The 18,900-nt window shown below is 37.4% G+C and overlaps 3 protein-coding genes across 3 annotated transcripts; all 3 read left to right on the top strand.

Annotated features, from left to right (window-relative positions):
* Window positions 1–4,339: 4,339 nt before the first annotated feature.
* LOC140987156 (uncharacterized) lies at window positions 4,340–7,117 on the top strand. Its single transcript, XM_073455562.1, has 2 exons — window positions 4,340–4,843; window positions 6,658–7,117. Exons 1-2 carry the CDS (start codon window positions 4,425–4,427, stop codon window positions 6,890–6,892), a joined length of 654 nt encoding a protein of 217 aa, XP_073311663.1. The 5' UTR covers window positions 4,340–4,424; the 3' UTR covers window positions 6,893–7,117.
* A 1,618-nt stretch (window positions 7,118–8,735) lies between these two features.
* On the top strand, window positions 8,736–13,849 carry LOC140987881 (uncharacterized). The gene is made up of 6 exons (XM_073456605.1): window positions 8,736–9,094; window positions 9,562–9,851; window positions 10,023–10,115; window positions 10,180–10,251; window positions 10,401–10,517; window positions 12,539–13,849. Exons 1-6 carry the CDS (start codon window positions 8,797–8,799, stop codon window positions 13,661–13,663), a joined length of 1,995 nt encoding a protein of 664 aa, XP_073312706.1. The 5' UTR covers window positions 8,736–8,796; the 3' UTR covers window positions 13,664–13,849.
* Window positions 13,850–15,262: 1,413 nt separating this feature from the next.
* Window positions 15,263–18,345, top strand: LOC140987524 (cation/H(+) antiporter 28-like). The gene is made up of 4 exons (XM_073456059.1): window positions 15,263–15,501; window positions 15,683–16,678; window positions 16,786–17,379; window positions 17,586–18,345. The coding sequence occupies exons 1-4, from the start codon at window positions 15,319–15,321 to the stop codon at window positions 18,195–18,197; spliced, it is 2,385 nt and encodes a 794-aa protein (XP_073312160.1). The 5' UTR covers window positions 15,263–15,318; the 3' UTR covers window positions 18,198–18,345.
* Window positions 18,346–18,900: the final 555 nt, after the last annotated feature.

Raw genomic sequence — 18,900 nt, 5'->3', positions numbered from 1 at the left:
AGCAGGGTAGTCCGGGCAGGACAGAGCAGCTAGGGAACGAACTGTTCGAACTTGGACAGGTTGGACTCAGAGCATCATCATCAGCGGACTGACGACGGGCGAAGGTATATAATTGTATCATTAGTATTTCAGGAGTATTTGATACTCTAGTTAAGTCTGGTAGATACGTTTTAGTGATGTTTTTTACTTGATGTATATGCTTGGACTAGACCTTGTTGTTCTGGTTTTCTTGTGGATTAGGATTGCAGTGATACAGGTACGAAAGTACTATTCGAGATATCGTGGTCGAGTATACATTCTTATATGTTTTGCATGATTATTTGCTGCATTGATATATGTCATATGATGCATCCTATTATGTCACACTTTATGCTGCATGTTGCATTTCGTGATGAGTCGTATCTCCTTTGAGATAGCCTTTACTGTTGAGTTGTATCTCTTTCGAGATAAGCTATATCTTGTCGGGCCGCTCAGCCCTGTTTTGTGGGCGCATGGACACCGAGAGTACACATTGACCGACGTTTTGAGAGGGCTTCGGTTATCCTGGATGTCACACCCTTACTCTATACTTAGCATATTTACCATAATCAAAATAAGGTTTGAATGATATAACTATAGTATGAAGCAAATCAAACAAGAGGCATCACTTTGACCGTTTATAAAACTTTTGGCATGATGTCCCTATATTTTGTATACACAAAAAACTCAAGAATTACTATTTATACACACTTATAAACATATTCTCATATACAAACATGCTTTGAATCATCATACATAACATGGAACTTGTTTCAAACCCTGACGTAAAATTTACTACAATACATATGCGGAAGCTATACAATAAGATATCCCGGTTCTTGTCGAGGTAAGGCACGTCACATGCATCCATTGGCGAACCGGCATCCTACGTCTCTCCACTACCTGATCTTGTAATACATGAGCTACGTGAGTTTATAAAACTCAATAAGTTGGCACTTGCACGTATCAATATGCGTAGAAGGAGTATACATATCAAGTCGTGATCAACAATGAATCTTTAAACCATGTCATATCATAACATATATTCATATTCATTTTTGTACTTGAGCCTCATTTGTTGACATGTACTACCGTGCTTGCTTTATTATATAGCTACTACTATGTTGGACGTCAGGGAGCAACCTTTGGCAACCCCACGCCCCATGAACATATATTGGCCAATAGATTTGGTGGACTTAAAACCACCCATGATGTCAACAGGCTCTCTATATCATGTAAAAATCAATCATTTTCTTTTCATGTTCATGTTCATGTTCATGTTCATAACATAGCACCCATCATCAATATTCATGAGTTTCTTACATATTTAATACATAACAATGGAATATGGTGCTATATTTTCATCAATAAGATAGTAACAATGTACATATAGCAATAATCAATGGGAAGTATTTGAAATCATAATATTACTAATGTATTACTTCAAGAACATGCCAACTTACAGTCCAAGCGCAAGAACACTGGTTTGAGACGATGTTTCTCTTTCCTATGCTGTCAAACATATCAATAATTCAATTACTATGTCTATTCTAGGTGAAGTTTGCTCCTCTACATTAATAATAACCAAAAGAGAGGAAAACTTACACCCTTATGAAGTTCTTGTGATGGAGAACTAAGTTCTTACCTCAAAGTGATGAAAGGAATGAAGAAGAGAGCTTTTGGAGGAAGGGTTTCTTGGTTTACTTCGAGTTTTTGCTGATAAAGAAAGGAAGGTACTGAAGAAATGGCTTAGAAACTCAAAAATTATCCTTATTTATACCCAGCGGCGCTCGGGCGCCAAACATTCTGCCCAAAAGATGAAAAGTTCGTGCACCGGCGCTCGGGCGGTCATTTTCTACCGCTCGAGCGCCACCTGTTCTGCCTCTGCACACTACGTCATCAAAGATCGCTCCAGAAACGTATTTTCCGTTCATAATATGAAAAAGTGATAAACATGAAAGTTGTAGCCCTATGTCTTGGCTTGAATCTCCAATTAGTTTCAGGGCATTTGGAAGTTTGAGTAAAAAGTTATGCTATTCTCCTAACATGTATCAGTGAGGGAATGACGGTATACACGACACACTTCCGGGCACTTTTGGCTTGTCTTCCACAATGATTTGGACAAAACCTGAAACATGAAAGTTGTTGCATTATATCTTAGATTTCTAATGATTGTAGCCTCACTCAATTTGGATCAATATTCAAATCATTATGTTAAAACTCGTTAAAACTACCACAATTTCATCTCATTACCTATCAACTTCATAACACTACTTCTACCTACACATCTTACTATAACTATTTAGACATATTTTCATTCTCAATACACCATGAACAATATATAAGTCATGTTCAATTTCAATATTGATACCTCAATCAATATGTAAAACATAATGAGCTAAATAACTATCTATAATGACATAAACGTATTACTAATCATTTGTACGAGTAAACGGACATTACACCAGACATTTCAGGTCTACGTCTGATCTCGTAGTTGATGTAGTGACCTAGAGGAATACCGCACGACACTATCCACTTGGCGTCTCTAGACTGAGCATGTCGAGATCTTTTGTGATTCCTGTTTCTTGACTACCCTGGTATCATATCATAGCATGTACATGTCATATAGATTTGTCTACTCATGCTTTTGTACGGGGCGTTCTTATCGCTCACGTCCTCTGTTTTATTTATCTTGGACACCCCATTCTCACGAGGCAGGCCTCAGGTTGGATGGCTCAAGAGGAGGAGGAGGATGTTGAGTAACCGGTTGATTTAGTTTATCAGTACAGTTTTGATTCGATATGGTTGTACCGTATATTTTGGTTTGAGTTATATTATAGACTTTGATTGTGTTGTATAACTATTGTTTTTTTGACCGTTTCCGCAATTATCTCTGATTATTGTTATTTAGGTTAATTGCATGCTTAGCTATTTGATTAATAGGTGATTCTGGAACGGGTCACTACAAGGAAACTGATAGAGGTGGAAAAGAATCAAAGCTAGAAGAAAAAGAGGAGAAAATGGCAGAAAGGTTGGCGCTCAGGCGGTATGATCTTACCGCTCGGGCGCGTTTGTGTCCTTGGAGTGAAGAGAAACAGAAGGGTCGACGTTCGTGCAGTAGAATGTGATCCATTCGGGCAAAGCTTACCAATTTTGGCTGGAAAGTGGCATATGGGCGAGATATGGCAAGGAAAAGAGAGACTTTTCAGCAGCCACAAGAGTTTGGAAGAGAAGACAAGGCTTGGAGTTGAAGAATTCAAGATTTTCGAGCATCGTTCTTCTCGTTTTCCAAGTCTAGTATTTTTAGTTAGAATTTCTTGTTTAAATATTGTTTTGATTGTTTTATCATGAATTCTAGTAGCTAAATTTTCATATTGGTTGGGATTTAAGGGGATCCTACCCCGAAACCGTGTTTAGTTAATTTACTTCTGAACTTTTCGATTTATTCTCTATTGTGCTATTATTTTCATTGCATTATTAAATCATAGCTAACTTTAATAATAATCTCATATTGCGAGTGAGTTCGAGAGAATAGCTTGTGATAAGAATGAGTAGCATATTTCATGAATTTACAATTTGCATGGAGATATGAAGTTGGATACACCGTACAAGTCGATAGTCATAGTCCAGTAGGTCGAAATCTATGAGGTTTCATAGAGCGACATGCAATTCACATTTGATAAATAATTAAAGAAATTTAATTACTTCACTGAGTTGAGTTAGTTTGGCATAGTTCGAGAGGGCGTACTCAATTATGTAGGAAATCCTGTCGAAAGCGTGGATTATTGCCGAACAAATTAAGTAAATGAATGAAGGGTAGGTGAACCGAGATTCCCAACAAATTCACTTCTCCTTGAATATTTAATTAATCATTTTAGTTTATCAATTTCATTATTTAATCTTTGAATTATTTGGTAATTGTTTATTTCATCATTCTAGTAATAAGTAATCAATCAAATAATCGTCGCTAAGAGTTTGATAATTGGGAATAATAAAATTGTGAAACACAATATCGGGAGGCAAAGTTATCAAAATTTTACATTTGAAAATATTGAAAAACAAATTTTTTTTTGGAAAATATTGAAAATTTGATCGAATAGAATACAATGATATGTTTAAGATTAATCTATATTATAAAGATGTTTCTTTTTCTATTTCAAAATCAATAAATCATATAAGTCTTTATATTTTTATATAAAAAAAGATATACATATATAGATAATTCAAGAGATAATATTTGACAATGTTATATAAAAAAAATTAGTATAGAATAATCTACGTGTCTACTTTTTTTCATTGAGGGGCAACATTTTCTCCGGCGCAGAGAACAGCCTGCTCCGCACTGTACGTTAAAAACTGAGAATCGATCTAACCCCCTTTCCCACTTGAAGGCAGCAAGTAATATGCCAACGCAGCTAGCTCGAAACGCACACCGCGTACTCTCCCAAACTGCCCCGTATAACCACCGCTCTGCCATAGCGCCAATCCATACGATTGTCCCTTCGCTCGCGGCCCAGTCCTCCTCCGCGCCAACGCCATACGGATCTGCCCCCCCGCCGTCGACATCTTCTCCGACTGGCCTCCCAAAGGCGGCCGAATTTGTGATATCCAAGGTAGATGATCTAATGAATTGGGCTCGTCGGGGGTCTATATGGCCCATGACGTTTGGGTTGGCCTGCTGCGCCGTCGAGATGATGCACACAGGTGCCGCGCGCTACGATTTGGATCGATTTGGGATCATTTTTAGGCCCAGCCCTAGACAGTCCGATTGCATGATTGTTGCCGGAACTCTGACCAACAAGATGGCTCCTGCCCTTCGCAAGTAAGTCTTACGTTTCTATCTCATTTCCCTTTTTTAAGCGTTGAATGTTCTTTGCGGTCTTGAAGTATAACGAGTGACTACCCGACCTATGATTTGAATTGCTTAAATTTTCAGTTGCTTTGTCTGTGCTCTGTTCTGCCAATCAGTGGTCTTCGGTTTTTCGCTCAACATTGATATTCTGTGATTGTCTGTGGGCTATATACGCAAATATGCATTAGTGTGTCTGAAAGATTGCAAAACGTTTCACGTGTAAAACAAGTGGAATCCGAAAATTCAGTCTCTCTAAAATTGGTGGAGCTCAGGATGCCCATTAACTTCTAGGCGAATGGAGTTTCTGAATCACTTTCAGATGAAGCTTTTTTTGTTTTTATTATTCGTGGGTTTTGTTTGTGTAGATTCCCTCGAGCATTATTGATGTTCAACTTTATTTTGTGGTATATTATCGTTTGTTCAACTCTATTTCCTATTCGATGTAGAAAGGGCCCTTTGTTAAATACATTCTAGCTTTCGATAAAAGAATAAAGTTGGAGTTTAGTCCTTTTCGCTATAGTTCCCATTTTCAGTGCAGTTCAATATTAAAAGAAGTAATTTGCTTTGAAGATGTAGTCCTGTTCTTTGCATAAATTATAATGTTATGGGGCATGTGGCCATCGGAATTTTTCGTGTTTGCTTGTCTTGGGCTTATAGTTGGGTTATATAGAGCAGCGGGTGTTGACTAAGCTAAATAGGAGATCTACTTTCTACGTTTTACATCCGTGGGATCTGTGGGTCCTATGTTAATTTTTTATGGGACTACATGTAATACACAACCTATGGTGGTGGTTGTACAGGGAGTAGGTCTCCTAATGTAGGATAGATTGTACCAGGAGCACCCATGGAGTCAAATGCCTTTGTGATGTATGTGTCATTTTTACCAGGATAGAAATGAGGAGTTGACTAATTAAATCTCATACATCATGTTATTAGCTTGTTTGGGATGAAGATAAACACTATGTAGTGACCTATGGTAGGTTTGAGATCAATTCAATCATTTCTTCCTCTCTTTTTTTGTCAATGGTTCAATATTAATCAAGGCCACTGTATTATATCACTATTTAAATGGATGGCTGGCGAGAGCTCATCTCATTCTTATGCCTTGTAGTAATCTGACTACCATATATCAGGAATCTGTTTTCCTGGATCTGTCAACTGTCTTGTCCTTTGTATTCATTTGAACCTATTGGATGCATGCTTGTCTCTGATTTGGTGCTTCGTCCTACATCTTCAGAGAAAGACTGCTAAGCTTAAATTTACACACGTGCCTGACATTTTGAAATCAAGTATTTCTCGTCTTTAAAGCCACATTATTGTTGTGACCCTGAGTTGATTCCACTGATAGATTTATCTTAATAGCCGTTTTTATGCTTAGGAAGGAGAAGGGACTTATACTTGCAAGATAAGAATGATTTGTTTTTTTTTTGCCAATAAGATTAGAATGATTTGGAATGGCCTGTTATAACAATTATGTTAGGTGAGTTACTATTTGGAATAGAAAATTGGTTTCACTCTTTCTTGTAGACATATTCCTGCTTGCCGTTTCTTATTTTCTTATCTCATTTTATTCGGAGAATAAAGTTATATTCGTTATCCTTGCATAAAAGCATCTGATACTATTCCCACGGAGTCAAGAGTTTCTTGTATTTCTAGTCTAGGAATTCTTTTTTTTGTCTAATCTTAGGATCACGAATTAATGTTTAATTCAAATAATAATTTTGGGAAGGTTATATTTCAAAGTTTCAAATAGTTGGTGACTTGGTAAAAATTCTCCATTGCAGAGTCTATGATCAAATGCCCGAGCCTAGGTGGGTCATATCAATGGGAAGCTGTGCAAATGGTGGTGGTTATTACCATTACTCGTATTCTGTTGTTCGTGGTTGTGATCGTATAGTCCCGGTCGACATCTATGTTCCCGGTTGTCCTCCCACTGCTGAGGCCCTTTTATATGGACTTCTCCAGCTGCAGAAGAAGATCAACAGGCGCAAGGATTTCCTTCACTGGTGGACCAAATAAATGCCCTTGCTTGTTTTCGTGGCAGATTTGGCTGCATGTATTCGTGGAGAATAAATTGAACTCTATCGAGCTTTTTTACATGTAAATGCCAAGGAAATGCATATACTCTACTTGTTTTGTCTATCATGCTTTGTGTGAACCTTGTTAAGTTATTGTACAATGTGATCGTGGTGCTTATGGATTTTGTTTGAATTTATATTGAATAAGGATACTCGTTGTTTGTGATGTATGTGTTAAATTGGTTGTTATAAGTAGTATATTGGGGACAATTTTACACTGATTTGATTCCGTTATCCCTAAGTTCAATTGTGATAAGATGTTCCATTTCATTCAACTAAGATTTTGAGTTTGAGCAACGGAATGATGTTGCAAGGAGAGCTCCCCCTTTATGGGTTTGATCCAATTTCCTGTCTAATTAGTTTGGATACAACTGGATCCAATTTTAAATCGCTTGTTACACGATTGTCCTGTGTATGATGCATATAAATATCGTGTAAATTATTTTTATGTGATTGAACCAGAAGATGATGTGACAATCCAACTCGCGTGCACGTAAGTCGAGTATCATATTATTCGAGCTCGACCTGATTTAAATTATTTCTGTTTGAACTCAATGGAACAATCAATTTCAAGTTCATGCTCAACTCGTGTGAATGTTGATGTACTCAAGATCGTGCTCGAAAATCTTCAAATCAAATAAAAAAAAAGATTAAGGTTTTAATTTAATGTATATATTGAGAAAAGTATCCCATAAATTTTATGTGATAAATAAAATATAAGTAATTTTTCAAGTAGAAACAATTAAAACTCAAACTCAACTTGAGTTCGATCAAATCAAGCTTGAGTCGAGTTTTGACAAAGCCGCACATGAATGACTTGACTCACTTACACCTTAATCCAAAAATAAAAACTATCCCAATATTTCGGTTTGGTTAGAGCCAAAATTATTTGGCTAGAAAGTAGTTGTATGGAAAATTAGTTGATTGTTTGATGATAAAAATAAGAAATTTTTTTAAATATATATTAATTTTGTATATATAATCAAACATACTCCACTTCATATACCCAATTTTTTTTAAAAAAAATCTAAAGAGAGATGAAAATATATGGAAATTTATAATATGGTCGCTACACGGTTATATACTCTTATGGTTACTGCTAGCACGATATCAGCTAAACCATTTATCGGAAGCCTTCCCCTTATGAGTCAGGATTTGTTGATTGCGCTAAAATTGCCACATTCTATAGATGGTCTGGTTTTGCATCTAGTGTGGTTAAAACTAATGTGTACGATGCTGATGCAGTGATGTGGTTGGCCTTCTTCACTCTAGTGTGGGTGTCAATGAATCGAGATGAATATGAAATAATTTTTTTGTGTCAATGTGTTGTCTAAGTTATAAATTCTTCGCTCACCTTGTTGAGTTATAAGCGATGCAAGATATTATCAGAGCTGTTATTTATCTTAATTTTATTACGTATACATTGAAGATTTAACTAATATGTTTTGTCAAATCCATTAATTTTCGTCATTTTTCATTGAGCCGTTTATTTTTGCGGACGTAGTTATCTAGATTTTTTTACTCAAGTAATTCACAAATTCAATCCAATTTAAGAAATGACATGTTGGTTGTTCCAAAGGAGAAAAGAATATATGGTGGTGTGTCGGTGGAATCTCATTCTAAAAAAATGGCCCGATAAGAAGGCAGCACAAAAACCAACGGGGAACGACGGGGGCTGCTGTTCTAAATAAGACTAAATATGGGGGTCAAAAAGGAAAATAAAAAAATCTAGCGATTGTGGGTCAGCCCCAACTTGCGACTATAAAAATCTGTCCACACACACTAACCACTATCTATTCCTCTCCATTCGCCGTCTAGGGTTTTTGCTCCTCCGTGTCTACTCAAATGGCGGATGATGTGCACTATTCGTCAGCCGGTGGAGAATCGAACAAGCGCAAGTACGAAGATCACCAGACTTCGACTTCACCCGCACCGCGGAGGGCTACGGGGTTTTCGTCAGGCCCGGACTCATCCGCCCCCCCTACATCTTATAACAGCGTTCCGCCTCCTATGAGCGAGATCGAGTTGGCGAAACAGAAGGCTCAAGAAATCGCCGCTAGGCTTTTGAATAACGTGGATCCGATGAAAAGAGCGAGAGTTGAAAACGGAGCTGGTGGTGGGGGATTTGATTCAACTGATGCTGGTGATGGTTTTCTCTTTAACTAGTTTTCGTTTTCATTGCCACTTCCATTGCGTGATTCTCCATTCGATTTCTGCTTAATTGATCTGTTACTTGCTTTGGTACCATTTTATGTTCACACATCGTCTCATTTTTGGCGTCCAATGTTTTTACATGAGCTTCGTGCTCGGATTACGTGGTGATCTTCTATTCTTGTGCACAATAAACTTGAGTTTCATGTATCGATGAGTTTATACTTAACTTTTCAATCTCGTATTACTTTGATATGAGCTTACGTTTCTTGGTCTCCGAGAATATAGTTTTTACCGGGCTCGGATCTGATGCTACTTGGTTTATACTTTATGCATTGATTAATATTACTTTTTAGTCTTACTTTAGTTTATACGTATATGTTCAAGTATGCATGCGATGCCATACGTGAGGATCAGATTACAGGGCTTGCACCCTGATGTCATTTGATTTGAATGTAGGTTTTGCTCAGAAGCCTATGGGTATTGGTCTGAGTGGTCCACCAACAGGTGCATCCTATGGTTATCCAGGTCCAAGCAAGAAAATTGAGATACCAAATGGAAGGGTAGGTGTGATTATTGGAAAAGGCGGGGAGACCATTAAATACCTTCAGCTTCAGTCTGGTGCCAAGATTCAGGTGACCAGAGACATGGATGCCGATCCAAATTCTGTTTCAAGAGGTGTTGAGCTCATGGGTACTCCTGACCAGGTAGCCAAGGCTGAGCAGTTGATCAATGATGTTCTTTCTGAGGTACGTGTAGTTCAAAACAATTCGACTGCTAAAATATTTTTTTTTACTAAGCTGGCATTTGTTTTGCTTAATATTTCAAACTGATGAAATATTTTTTTTTACTAAGCTGGCATTTGTTTTGCTTAATATTCTCTTGCCACATCACTCTTGTTAACATATTTACTTGAACAGGCTGAAGCAGGTGGTTCTGGTGTTGTTTCTCGAAGAATGACTGGGCAACAATCAGGAACTGATCCGTACGTGTTTATGGTTCCCAACAACAAGGTAATTATGATGCATGTTTTTACGTTATATTACTCATTTAATTAGGGTCAATGGTAATTTCTAGGTGGGTCTTGTTATTGGCAAAGGAGGTGAAACCATTAAGAACATGCAAGCAAGGACTGGCGCTCGCATTCAGGTTGGTTTTCCTTTCGGTTTATAATGCTATTATGTGGTTTGAATATCTGATAGAGCTGCTACTTCTGGTTTTCTGAAAATCCTGATATTGTATCTGTGTTTTGATTTTTTTCTGGTGCCGTGAGTATTGTCTGTTCCCAAATATTTCAGGTTATACCTCTCCACTTGCCACCTGGTGATACATCCAAAGAAAGGACCGTACAGATTGATGGCACTAGTGAACAGATTGAGGCTGCGAAACAGTTGGTTAATGAAGTAATCAGTGAGGTTTGTTAAATGGTTGCATATGACTACACTTATCTTTTATACTTTATGTTCACTGTCATTTAAACTTGACAACATATTAACATCATATTAATATACCTGTTTATTCTTAGTGATGTATCATAGCTTGTGTTAGCTTCCTCATATGAAGTTTTAACTTGTTAAATATGTTTCACCCCTTAATTTTTTTTGAAGTGTTATCAACATATTATGCAACTGTGTATGTTTGTTTGTGTGCCTTTCCTATTTGCCACTTGTACATGTAGAGGATTGCAGATATCTTTGCCACATCTGTCTACCTCTACGGCATGGTTGATATGGAGTCAATCTTGTGCAAAAATGATCCTTGGGTGGAGATCAGATTTTGCTGTTTTATTGTCGTGGGAGGAAGATCTCTTCAATATCTGGTTTGAAAGTTATGCTTGAAGCTTGATCATGGATTCCTTGTATAACAATTTTCTTCCACTGTGGAATCAATCATTAATCATATTGGGGAGAGGAATGTTTTATATTTTGTCTCTCAAATGTTTTGGTTTATCTTGCACATATTTCCAGTAGCTAGAATTCTGGTTAGATAGTGGTTGTAAGTATTGAGATTTGAGACCGGTATATTAAGATGTTCCCTTTATGGTTACTGGATTTCGGATACTTGTTGTATGTGAGGCAGGTATACGTGAGCATTCTACATTGAGGTAACTATCATCATACAAAGTCTATTACAGCACTGGGATACATCTGTATTAACTATAGAAATGATACATAATTTTATCTCATAATTGATATATCTGTAATTCAATGTACTTTTCTATTGATTTAGTGATACATTTCTTTTCGTATAAAAAAAATTGATGTATCCTGAGTGAAACTGTTGTAGGGGTTAGAGGGTAATGCACACTTCTTGACATCGTTACGGGCCATTTGATGTGTGTGTTTCTTTGACACTTTCTGGTATGATTCCTCCCTCATTGTAATTTCTCCATATTTTGGAGAAATTTGTTTGGACCTACTGATAAGGGAATTCAAAGAGTATGCGTTCCTTAATTGCTATCGGTATGATGAAAGCCACAGATTCTGTCCTGTTCAGAATTGACAACATTTATGACTTGTTTACAGATGTTTATTTTGAGTATTCCTTGCCAGTTTATTGGGCAATCCATTGGCGTTTTTGAGTTCCTAACATCCCACACAAACTGTCTTTGTAATGTTATTATTGCTTAAAATATGAAATGACTCCTTCCTTATAGAATGTTGATAACTGCTACGAGATTGGCAATTCCATGTTTGTTTAGTTTTTCCTTGGTTGCATGTTTTGATCAATTTTATTATTTTTGTGAATTTTAATATTTGAAGCATTTGAATTGGATGTCATAAGTAGGCACTTTTCCCAGTAAATTTTCTTCCAATTGTTGGTTTCTTTATTATCTCTATCACCTTGATCGAACTCTCGAGTGATTTTGTGCGCTCTATCCTCCGGTTCTTTGAAGTTTTACGATTCTTATTGGTAATGCATCCAAGTCAGGCCAACTGGGGGGAGTTATTGTTGTATATTATAGCCAGAGAGTAATTTGAAATATTTTACCCCATCATGAAATTGGTGCATCGGTTCCACTTCAAGTTGCTTATTCTTCATTTAACTAGATGGAGGTGGATGATATTTAGTGCCTTGCTCCCTCTTCTACCTGTTGGCCTCAGTTGTTTTTGTTATTCTAGTTATATAGTATATGCTATTTTTTTGTACCCATTCACTTCGAATAGGGAGAGGATGGGCTTCTGCAGGAGTAATTCAATAATACGACCCAACCAGTACGGTATGTAGGCGCCTAACTTTTGTCTTGTTGCAACTGTGCCATATATACTGTGCTTAAAGAATTTTATGCTCTCGGTATACCATCCCTATTTCTTCACGTTTTACCTTGCTCTGTATTGTGTTGCTAATTTCTCATATTTTTTCATCATATCAGTGTTGTTTCAGAACGAAAACATCAACTATTGTCCTAGTTTCATTTGTCAACAATCTTGTGCAGAATCGTCCTAGAAATTCGTCGATGGCTGGAGGATATCCACATCAAGGTTATCAAGCTAGACCTCCGACTAACTGGGCACCTCCTGGTCCACCCATGCAACAATCTGGATACGGCTATACCCAGTCTGGCTCATATCCTGGTCCATCAGCACAGTATGGTATGAACCAACCACCTTACTCAGGTTATCCCCCTCAACCCTCTCCTGGTGCATATGCCTCTGGCTGGGACCAAACAACTGCTCCACCAAATCAGCAAGCTGCACAAGGCGGCGGCTACGATTACTACAACCAACAGCCACCTCCACTGCAGCATCAAGCTCAGGGAGGTCCTGGTACTCCTACTGATGGCTCAGGTTATGGTTACAATCAGGCATCCGCCTACAGTCAAGGACAAGGTTACACTCAAGATAGCTACAGTGGCTACCATGCAGGTGCTGGCTATGGTCAGCCTCAGCCCAATCCTGTCGGAGCAGGATACGAGCAGCAACAACAAGGGTATAATTCTGCCTATGGCAACGTCTCAAATCCTACACCAGACGGCCACCCCTCTTCATACACACAGGGTGATACCAATCAAGCACCCGCCTCTGGACAGCCTTACAACGCTGGCGGTCAACCCAGCCCAAATCCTAATTATCCACCTCAAGCTTCTAACCAGGCTGGTTATGGTGGTCCACCGTCTTCTCAAGGTAGCTATGGAACCCAACCACCCTCTGGTTATGGAACATACGGGGCCCCTCCCAGTCAAAAACCACCTAGCAGTCAACAAGCTTATGCGCAGCCGCAGCAGTCGCCTAGTGGTCAGGGAGGTGGCTATGCTCAACCAGGATATCCGCAGACCGGTTACATGCAGTCAGATGCGGGTGCACAGAAACCATCGGCAGGTTATCCGCCGTCTCAGCCAGGTTATGGGCCCCCATCCTATGGGGCACCACCATCAGGTCAACCTGGTTATGGGCAACAGGCTCCGTATAATAGCTCATACGGCAGTGGGTATTCTCAGGCTCCAGCTCACACTGCTGATGGTTCCACTGGTGCTTACTCACGAGGGACGTACGACACAACTCCACCGCCCTCCACTGCCCAGACAGGTGGTGCTGCCAAAGCCTCTCCCCCTAGTGGGTGATCGTCACAAATGTTGTTTTAATGTTTTTGGATTTTAAGGTGTTAAGATTCGACAATTTGGTGTTTTCTGTTTGACTATTGACTTGAATCATGTTTGGGTTGCCTGGAATTCTTGCATCCTGTTTTGCGACGTATGATGTATTATTTTGCGGAAGATGTGCTATATAAGGCAGCTGAATGATACAGTGGCGAGCGGGTCTGATTTAATTTTATATTCGAAATACATCAAATTAGAAACGATTGGTTGGTTGGAATGGGGAAAAACCCAAAAAATGTCCACCTACGAGCTAAATTGGTCCGAATCTTCTAAGAATTTTGGATTTCCACGAGGGCCTCCTTAAGTACTGATGGTTAATCTTGGTCTTATATTAAATTAGCCTTTTAATTATGTTTAAATTCAAATTTATTTTTTAAACCTATTCTCCTCTTGTTTTTGAACGTGTCTTTTTTCCTTCTTTTTCCATATATATATGTTTTTTCCTTCTTTCATTGTTAATTTCTAATTGGAGCCAAATGGCAAATGGGGCACCTCACTTCACTTTTAAAAAAAATTTCTCAATGCCATTAATTGAAAAAAGTAAGAAATTAAAAAAAAGATAAAAAAAATCTGAGTGCCTTTATTCATGCATGTATAAGGAAGGGTCCCGTCCATTTTTATTTCTTCAGGAGAAGAAAAGAAACGGCAAACTTCAAACACCAACATTTATTTATACATTCAAAACATATTTTTTGAAACATAAGAATGCCTAAATTAATGCTTATCGATAGCTAATAGTGATTAAAGTATTAATTTTTTGTTTTATGTGAATTATTGGTGCTGTAAGTTCATACAAAGACAATGAGTTTTAATTGTATGCAGTTATGGTGTACAATTTTGTTGGAATTCAAGATTAATAATATGCAACAATTGATTCCAGATGACTATAATTTGACCGAAACATTTTGATTTAGCCGTTGGTGTTAGGTTATAAATCTAAGAAGAATATAACCGCAAAGATTTGTTTATTGGATGATGTAATTTTCTTGGGTTTACGAGTCTCTCTTTATTAGTTTTAGAATGTTGGGCTTATAAGTATCTTTTTATTAGTTTCAGGACGGAGCTAAGATCTTAATTCAATGTATCGAATGATATACTATGACTAATAAAATAAATAAATAAACATCTTCTGATCAAATATTCATAAATATCACAAAACAATTTTCTTACAATTGACCTTTACAAGTCTTCATATTTTGAAACATTTGTACAATAACTTCAATATTAATTGTTAGAAATATTTATTACTCTACGACGAATCTTCATATTTTGAAACTTTTATATAATAATTTTATCATCAACTGTTTGAAATATTTCTTTTTTTATATAGATAACGCGACTATCATTTATCCGCTAATTACTCATTTGATGGAAAACGTCATCTCCACAATCACAGTTGCAATCGATAGAATTAATATAAAATATATTATTATTAAAAAATTGATTATTATTTATTATTAATAAATAAGAAATGCAGCTATTTCACCAAATGTCTTATTTATATAAAACCAAAAGGAATGGACCACAGAACACCTCATTCCACGTAGGTGTGTGTTGGTTAAACTGGGAAAAAAACAAACTCCAATCTCTTGCATAATTTTCTTGAAGAAGAAGATGAGATGGATTTATGGAATGGTAATTCAGCATTCAAGAGTTTTACAAATGCAGCTGCATGCCGAACTACGACATTGACGACCGTCGCATTGTACATGCTTGGATTCTTTTTCATTGTGTTCTTGTGCAATTTTCTCCACATTTTGTTGCGAAATCTGTCTCAGCCTCGCATCGTCTCCGAATACATAGTATGTTTCTCTTTTTTAATGCATGATAATTTTATGTCATATTAATGCATTCATCTCAGATTTTATTCTTAATTTTCAATTCGCATATTAATCCAGTGAATTATTTTCGAAATATTATTGTTGTATGGTATACTTATGGTCCATAAAACTGCCATTAATTGATTGTTGTGAAATATTGCAGGTAGGGCTATTTTTAAGTAATCTACCTATAATTCGAAAACATACAATCGGTGAAGAGACGGAGAAAACCTTTCAGTACATAGTAGAAGGGGGGATGATTCTTCATATGTTCGTAGTTGGCCTAGAAATTGATCCTAACATATTTCTTCATCTACCATCAAAAGAAGCTAAAGTTGCCTGCACTGGAGTTCTTACCACTTTTGTTATGGCTTCTTTAGTCACCCCATTTCTTGGCATCCCCGAAATCCCAAATGTCACATTCAACCTTTGTCTCTCTATCATTCTGTCCGACACTGCATACCCATTATTAACTAGAATAATTACTGACCTAAAGATAGGAAAATCAGATATTGGGAGATTTGTAGTTTCAGCTAGCGTGCATAATGCCTTGGTTTCTACAATTCTAGTTAGCTTTGGCTTTATAATATTTGACCCTAACAAGGGTTTCGCTTATCGGAGGGTAAAGGATGTTTTTGTGATGGCTGCAGTGCTAGTGATTGAGGTAGTTCTGGCCGCGAAATTGACACCATTGATTATGAATTGGGTGAACCGTGAAAATCCAGATGGAAAACCAATGAAGGGCTCACATTTAGTCTTGGCTGTGGCATATGTCGTCATGGTTTGTTGTTTTTCACCTATCCTGGCAGATTATAATAGTGTGTTGAGTGCTTTTTTAGCTGGTGTATTCATGCCTAGAGAAGGGAGGATAGCAAAAATGATGATCAGTAAAGTGAACTATTTCTTTAGTGCCATCTTCAATCCACTTTTCTTCTTTTGGGTTGGCATGGAAGCGCAGTTGTCTCAGTTTGAGGCAGCGCATATAGGAACATGGGCAAAGTTATTCTTCCTCTTCTTGATTGCTACTGCTGGAAAAGTTATTGGTTCGTGGGTTTCAGGGGTTATGTTGGGATTTCACTGGCAAGATTCAATTGCCATTGGCTTGCTATTAACGATCAAGGGCCATTTCCATGTGTATTTGGCTATAATGACATCAAATGTAAGTCCTTTTCAATTGGATGCTTCCTGTTTTTGCTCTGTAAACATGTAGATAAAAAGGTAATCTGACTTTGAAATAAATGTTTCTTTCTTCCCAATCAAACACAGATGAAACTCACAAGTATCTCGACAAGTATTGCTATGGTATTTGTGACCTTTCTCACCATAATCTACACCCCGTTTGTAGTGGCAAACATCATTGAACGTGCAAGAAAACGTTCTCCAACTCAAAGAATGGCACTTCAATGGATTAATCCATCGAACGAGCTTCGTGTTCTTCTTTGCGTACACGGACCACAAAATGTTTCTTCAGCCATAAATTTAATGGGAATCACCAGAGGGGCTGCTGATCCAGGGATTATGGTTTATGTGACAGACATGATAGAGTTGACAGACAGAATAGCAGCCACAATAACACACCATAGTGAAGGGGGGGATTCTGTGACTGTCACTGATCCAACCGTTGTGGAAATGAGAGAACAGATAACAAATGGATTAAAGGCTAATTTGAATGATCATGGAGATGGAATCAGCACACAACGAATCTTTGCACTTTCGACTCTGAGTAGCATGCATCAAGATGTGTGCATTCTGGCCGAGGATCTTATGGTTTCACTCATAATACTTCCCTTTCACAAGCAACAAGAAGCCAGTGGTAGGCTAAATTTGGGTCATTCGGGTTTTCGACATGTCAATCGCAAGGTATGTATAATGTATGAGTATTCAATTCCGTGGCAAAGCTAACAAGCAGCACGCAACCAGTCGCACCATCCATCAAGTCAATCGTGTCTCATTGCCTATGTGACTAAATGATTAAAGTACAACACTTGGATTGTTGTAGTGTAAAAAGATTAGACTTTTTGAAAGGCAAAATTTTTTTGCGTCCTAATGGCTTAAACTTTCCACAGATCCTTCGTCACGCTCCTTGCTCAATCGGAATTTTAGTGGACCGGGGACTTGGATCCACCATAATATCAAGAACTTCCATATGTCTCCATGCAGCCGTGATATTCATTGGTGGCAAGGATGACAGGGAAGCGCTAGTCTATGCGGGTCGAGTAGCACGACACCCTGGGGTGAAACTTACAGTTATAAGATTCCTCTTAGAAGCCACAGGAGATAGCGTGTCATCGAGAATCACAATTGCAAAATCCAACACTACAGAGCATCAAGAAGAAATGAAAGTTGATGATGAATGCTTTGCTGATTTCTATGATAGATATGTGGCTGGAGGGAATGTTGCATATATGGAAAAATACCTTGTCAACTCAGGGCAGACATTTTCTACATTGAGGTCGCTTGAAGGGCAATATGGTCTTTTCATCGTGGGGCGAGGCGGGAGAGTGAATTCGATTTTGACAGTGGGAATGAATGACTGGGAAGAGTGCCCGGAGCTCGGGCCCATCGGGGATATTCTGTCGGCTTCGGATTTTTCGGTAAGTGCCTCAGTGATGATCATACAACAACATAGTCTTAAAGGAGAATTAGATGGCCTCCAAGATGAATTCTCAATCATGTGAATCCATATCAGCTCTACTGTACACAAGGTTTTCCATATTGTAACATATGATCATATAGGAAACGCTCTTTTCAATACAAATATGTTTTCTTTGGAATTTTTATAGAGTTCATGTGATTTTGATGTACAGAAAATACTACTCTCAAAACAAAAAAATACTTCATCTCCATTTAATAAAAAATATTAAAAAAACACCCTATTTTATTGAACATTTATTTATATTTAATAATAAATTTAAATTTTAAAATAGGAAATTATTATAAAAAATTCATTTTTGAAGTTGTTTCCCATTGCCTGGGCTGTGAGCAGAATTTGTTTCAAGTTGACGATTTTCAGAGCGAAATAAGGCGGCCCCCTCTGCTTGTTAGAATAGAGTGCTGCTAAGCTCTTATATTAGTGGTCAATCTTAGTTTTGGCTTTCTTTTTATCCAAACTTCGGTGAGTAAAAAGTAAAAGTTAGTTTGTTTCCTTAATTTATATTTACATTTCTACCACAATTATCTCATAAACTAATTTGTTTATTTTATTGTTTTAAGTATTTAATCTTGAAAATGATCATGAATTTTTTTTTTATAAAATTATTACACTACACATAAGAATAAATTATATTTTTCTAATCTTCTTCTAGGGTTTTCATAGTTTAGCTCAAAATTTATATTTGTGTAATTATAAATAGTATTTTTAAATATTTTTATTCACGTGAA

This window comes from Primulina huaijiensis, chromosome 11, assembly GCF_012295235.1.
Source record: "Primulina huaijiensis isolate GDHJ02 chromosome 11, ASM1229523v2, whole genome shotgun sequence".
Lineage (NCBI taxonomy): Eukaryota > Viridiplantae > Streptophyta > Magnoliopsida > Lamiales > Gesneriaceae > Primulina > Primulina huaijiensis.
Note: the sequence above shows the minus strand (reverse complement) of the source record. Positions and strands in the feature narration are given on the sequence as shown.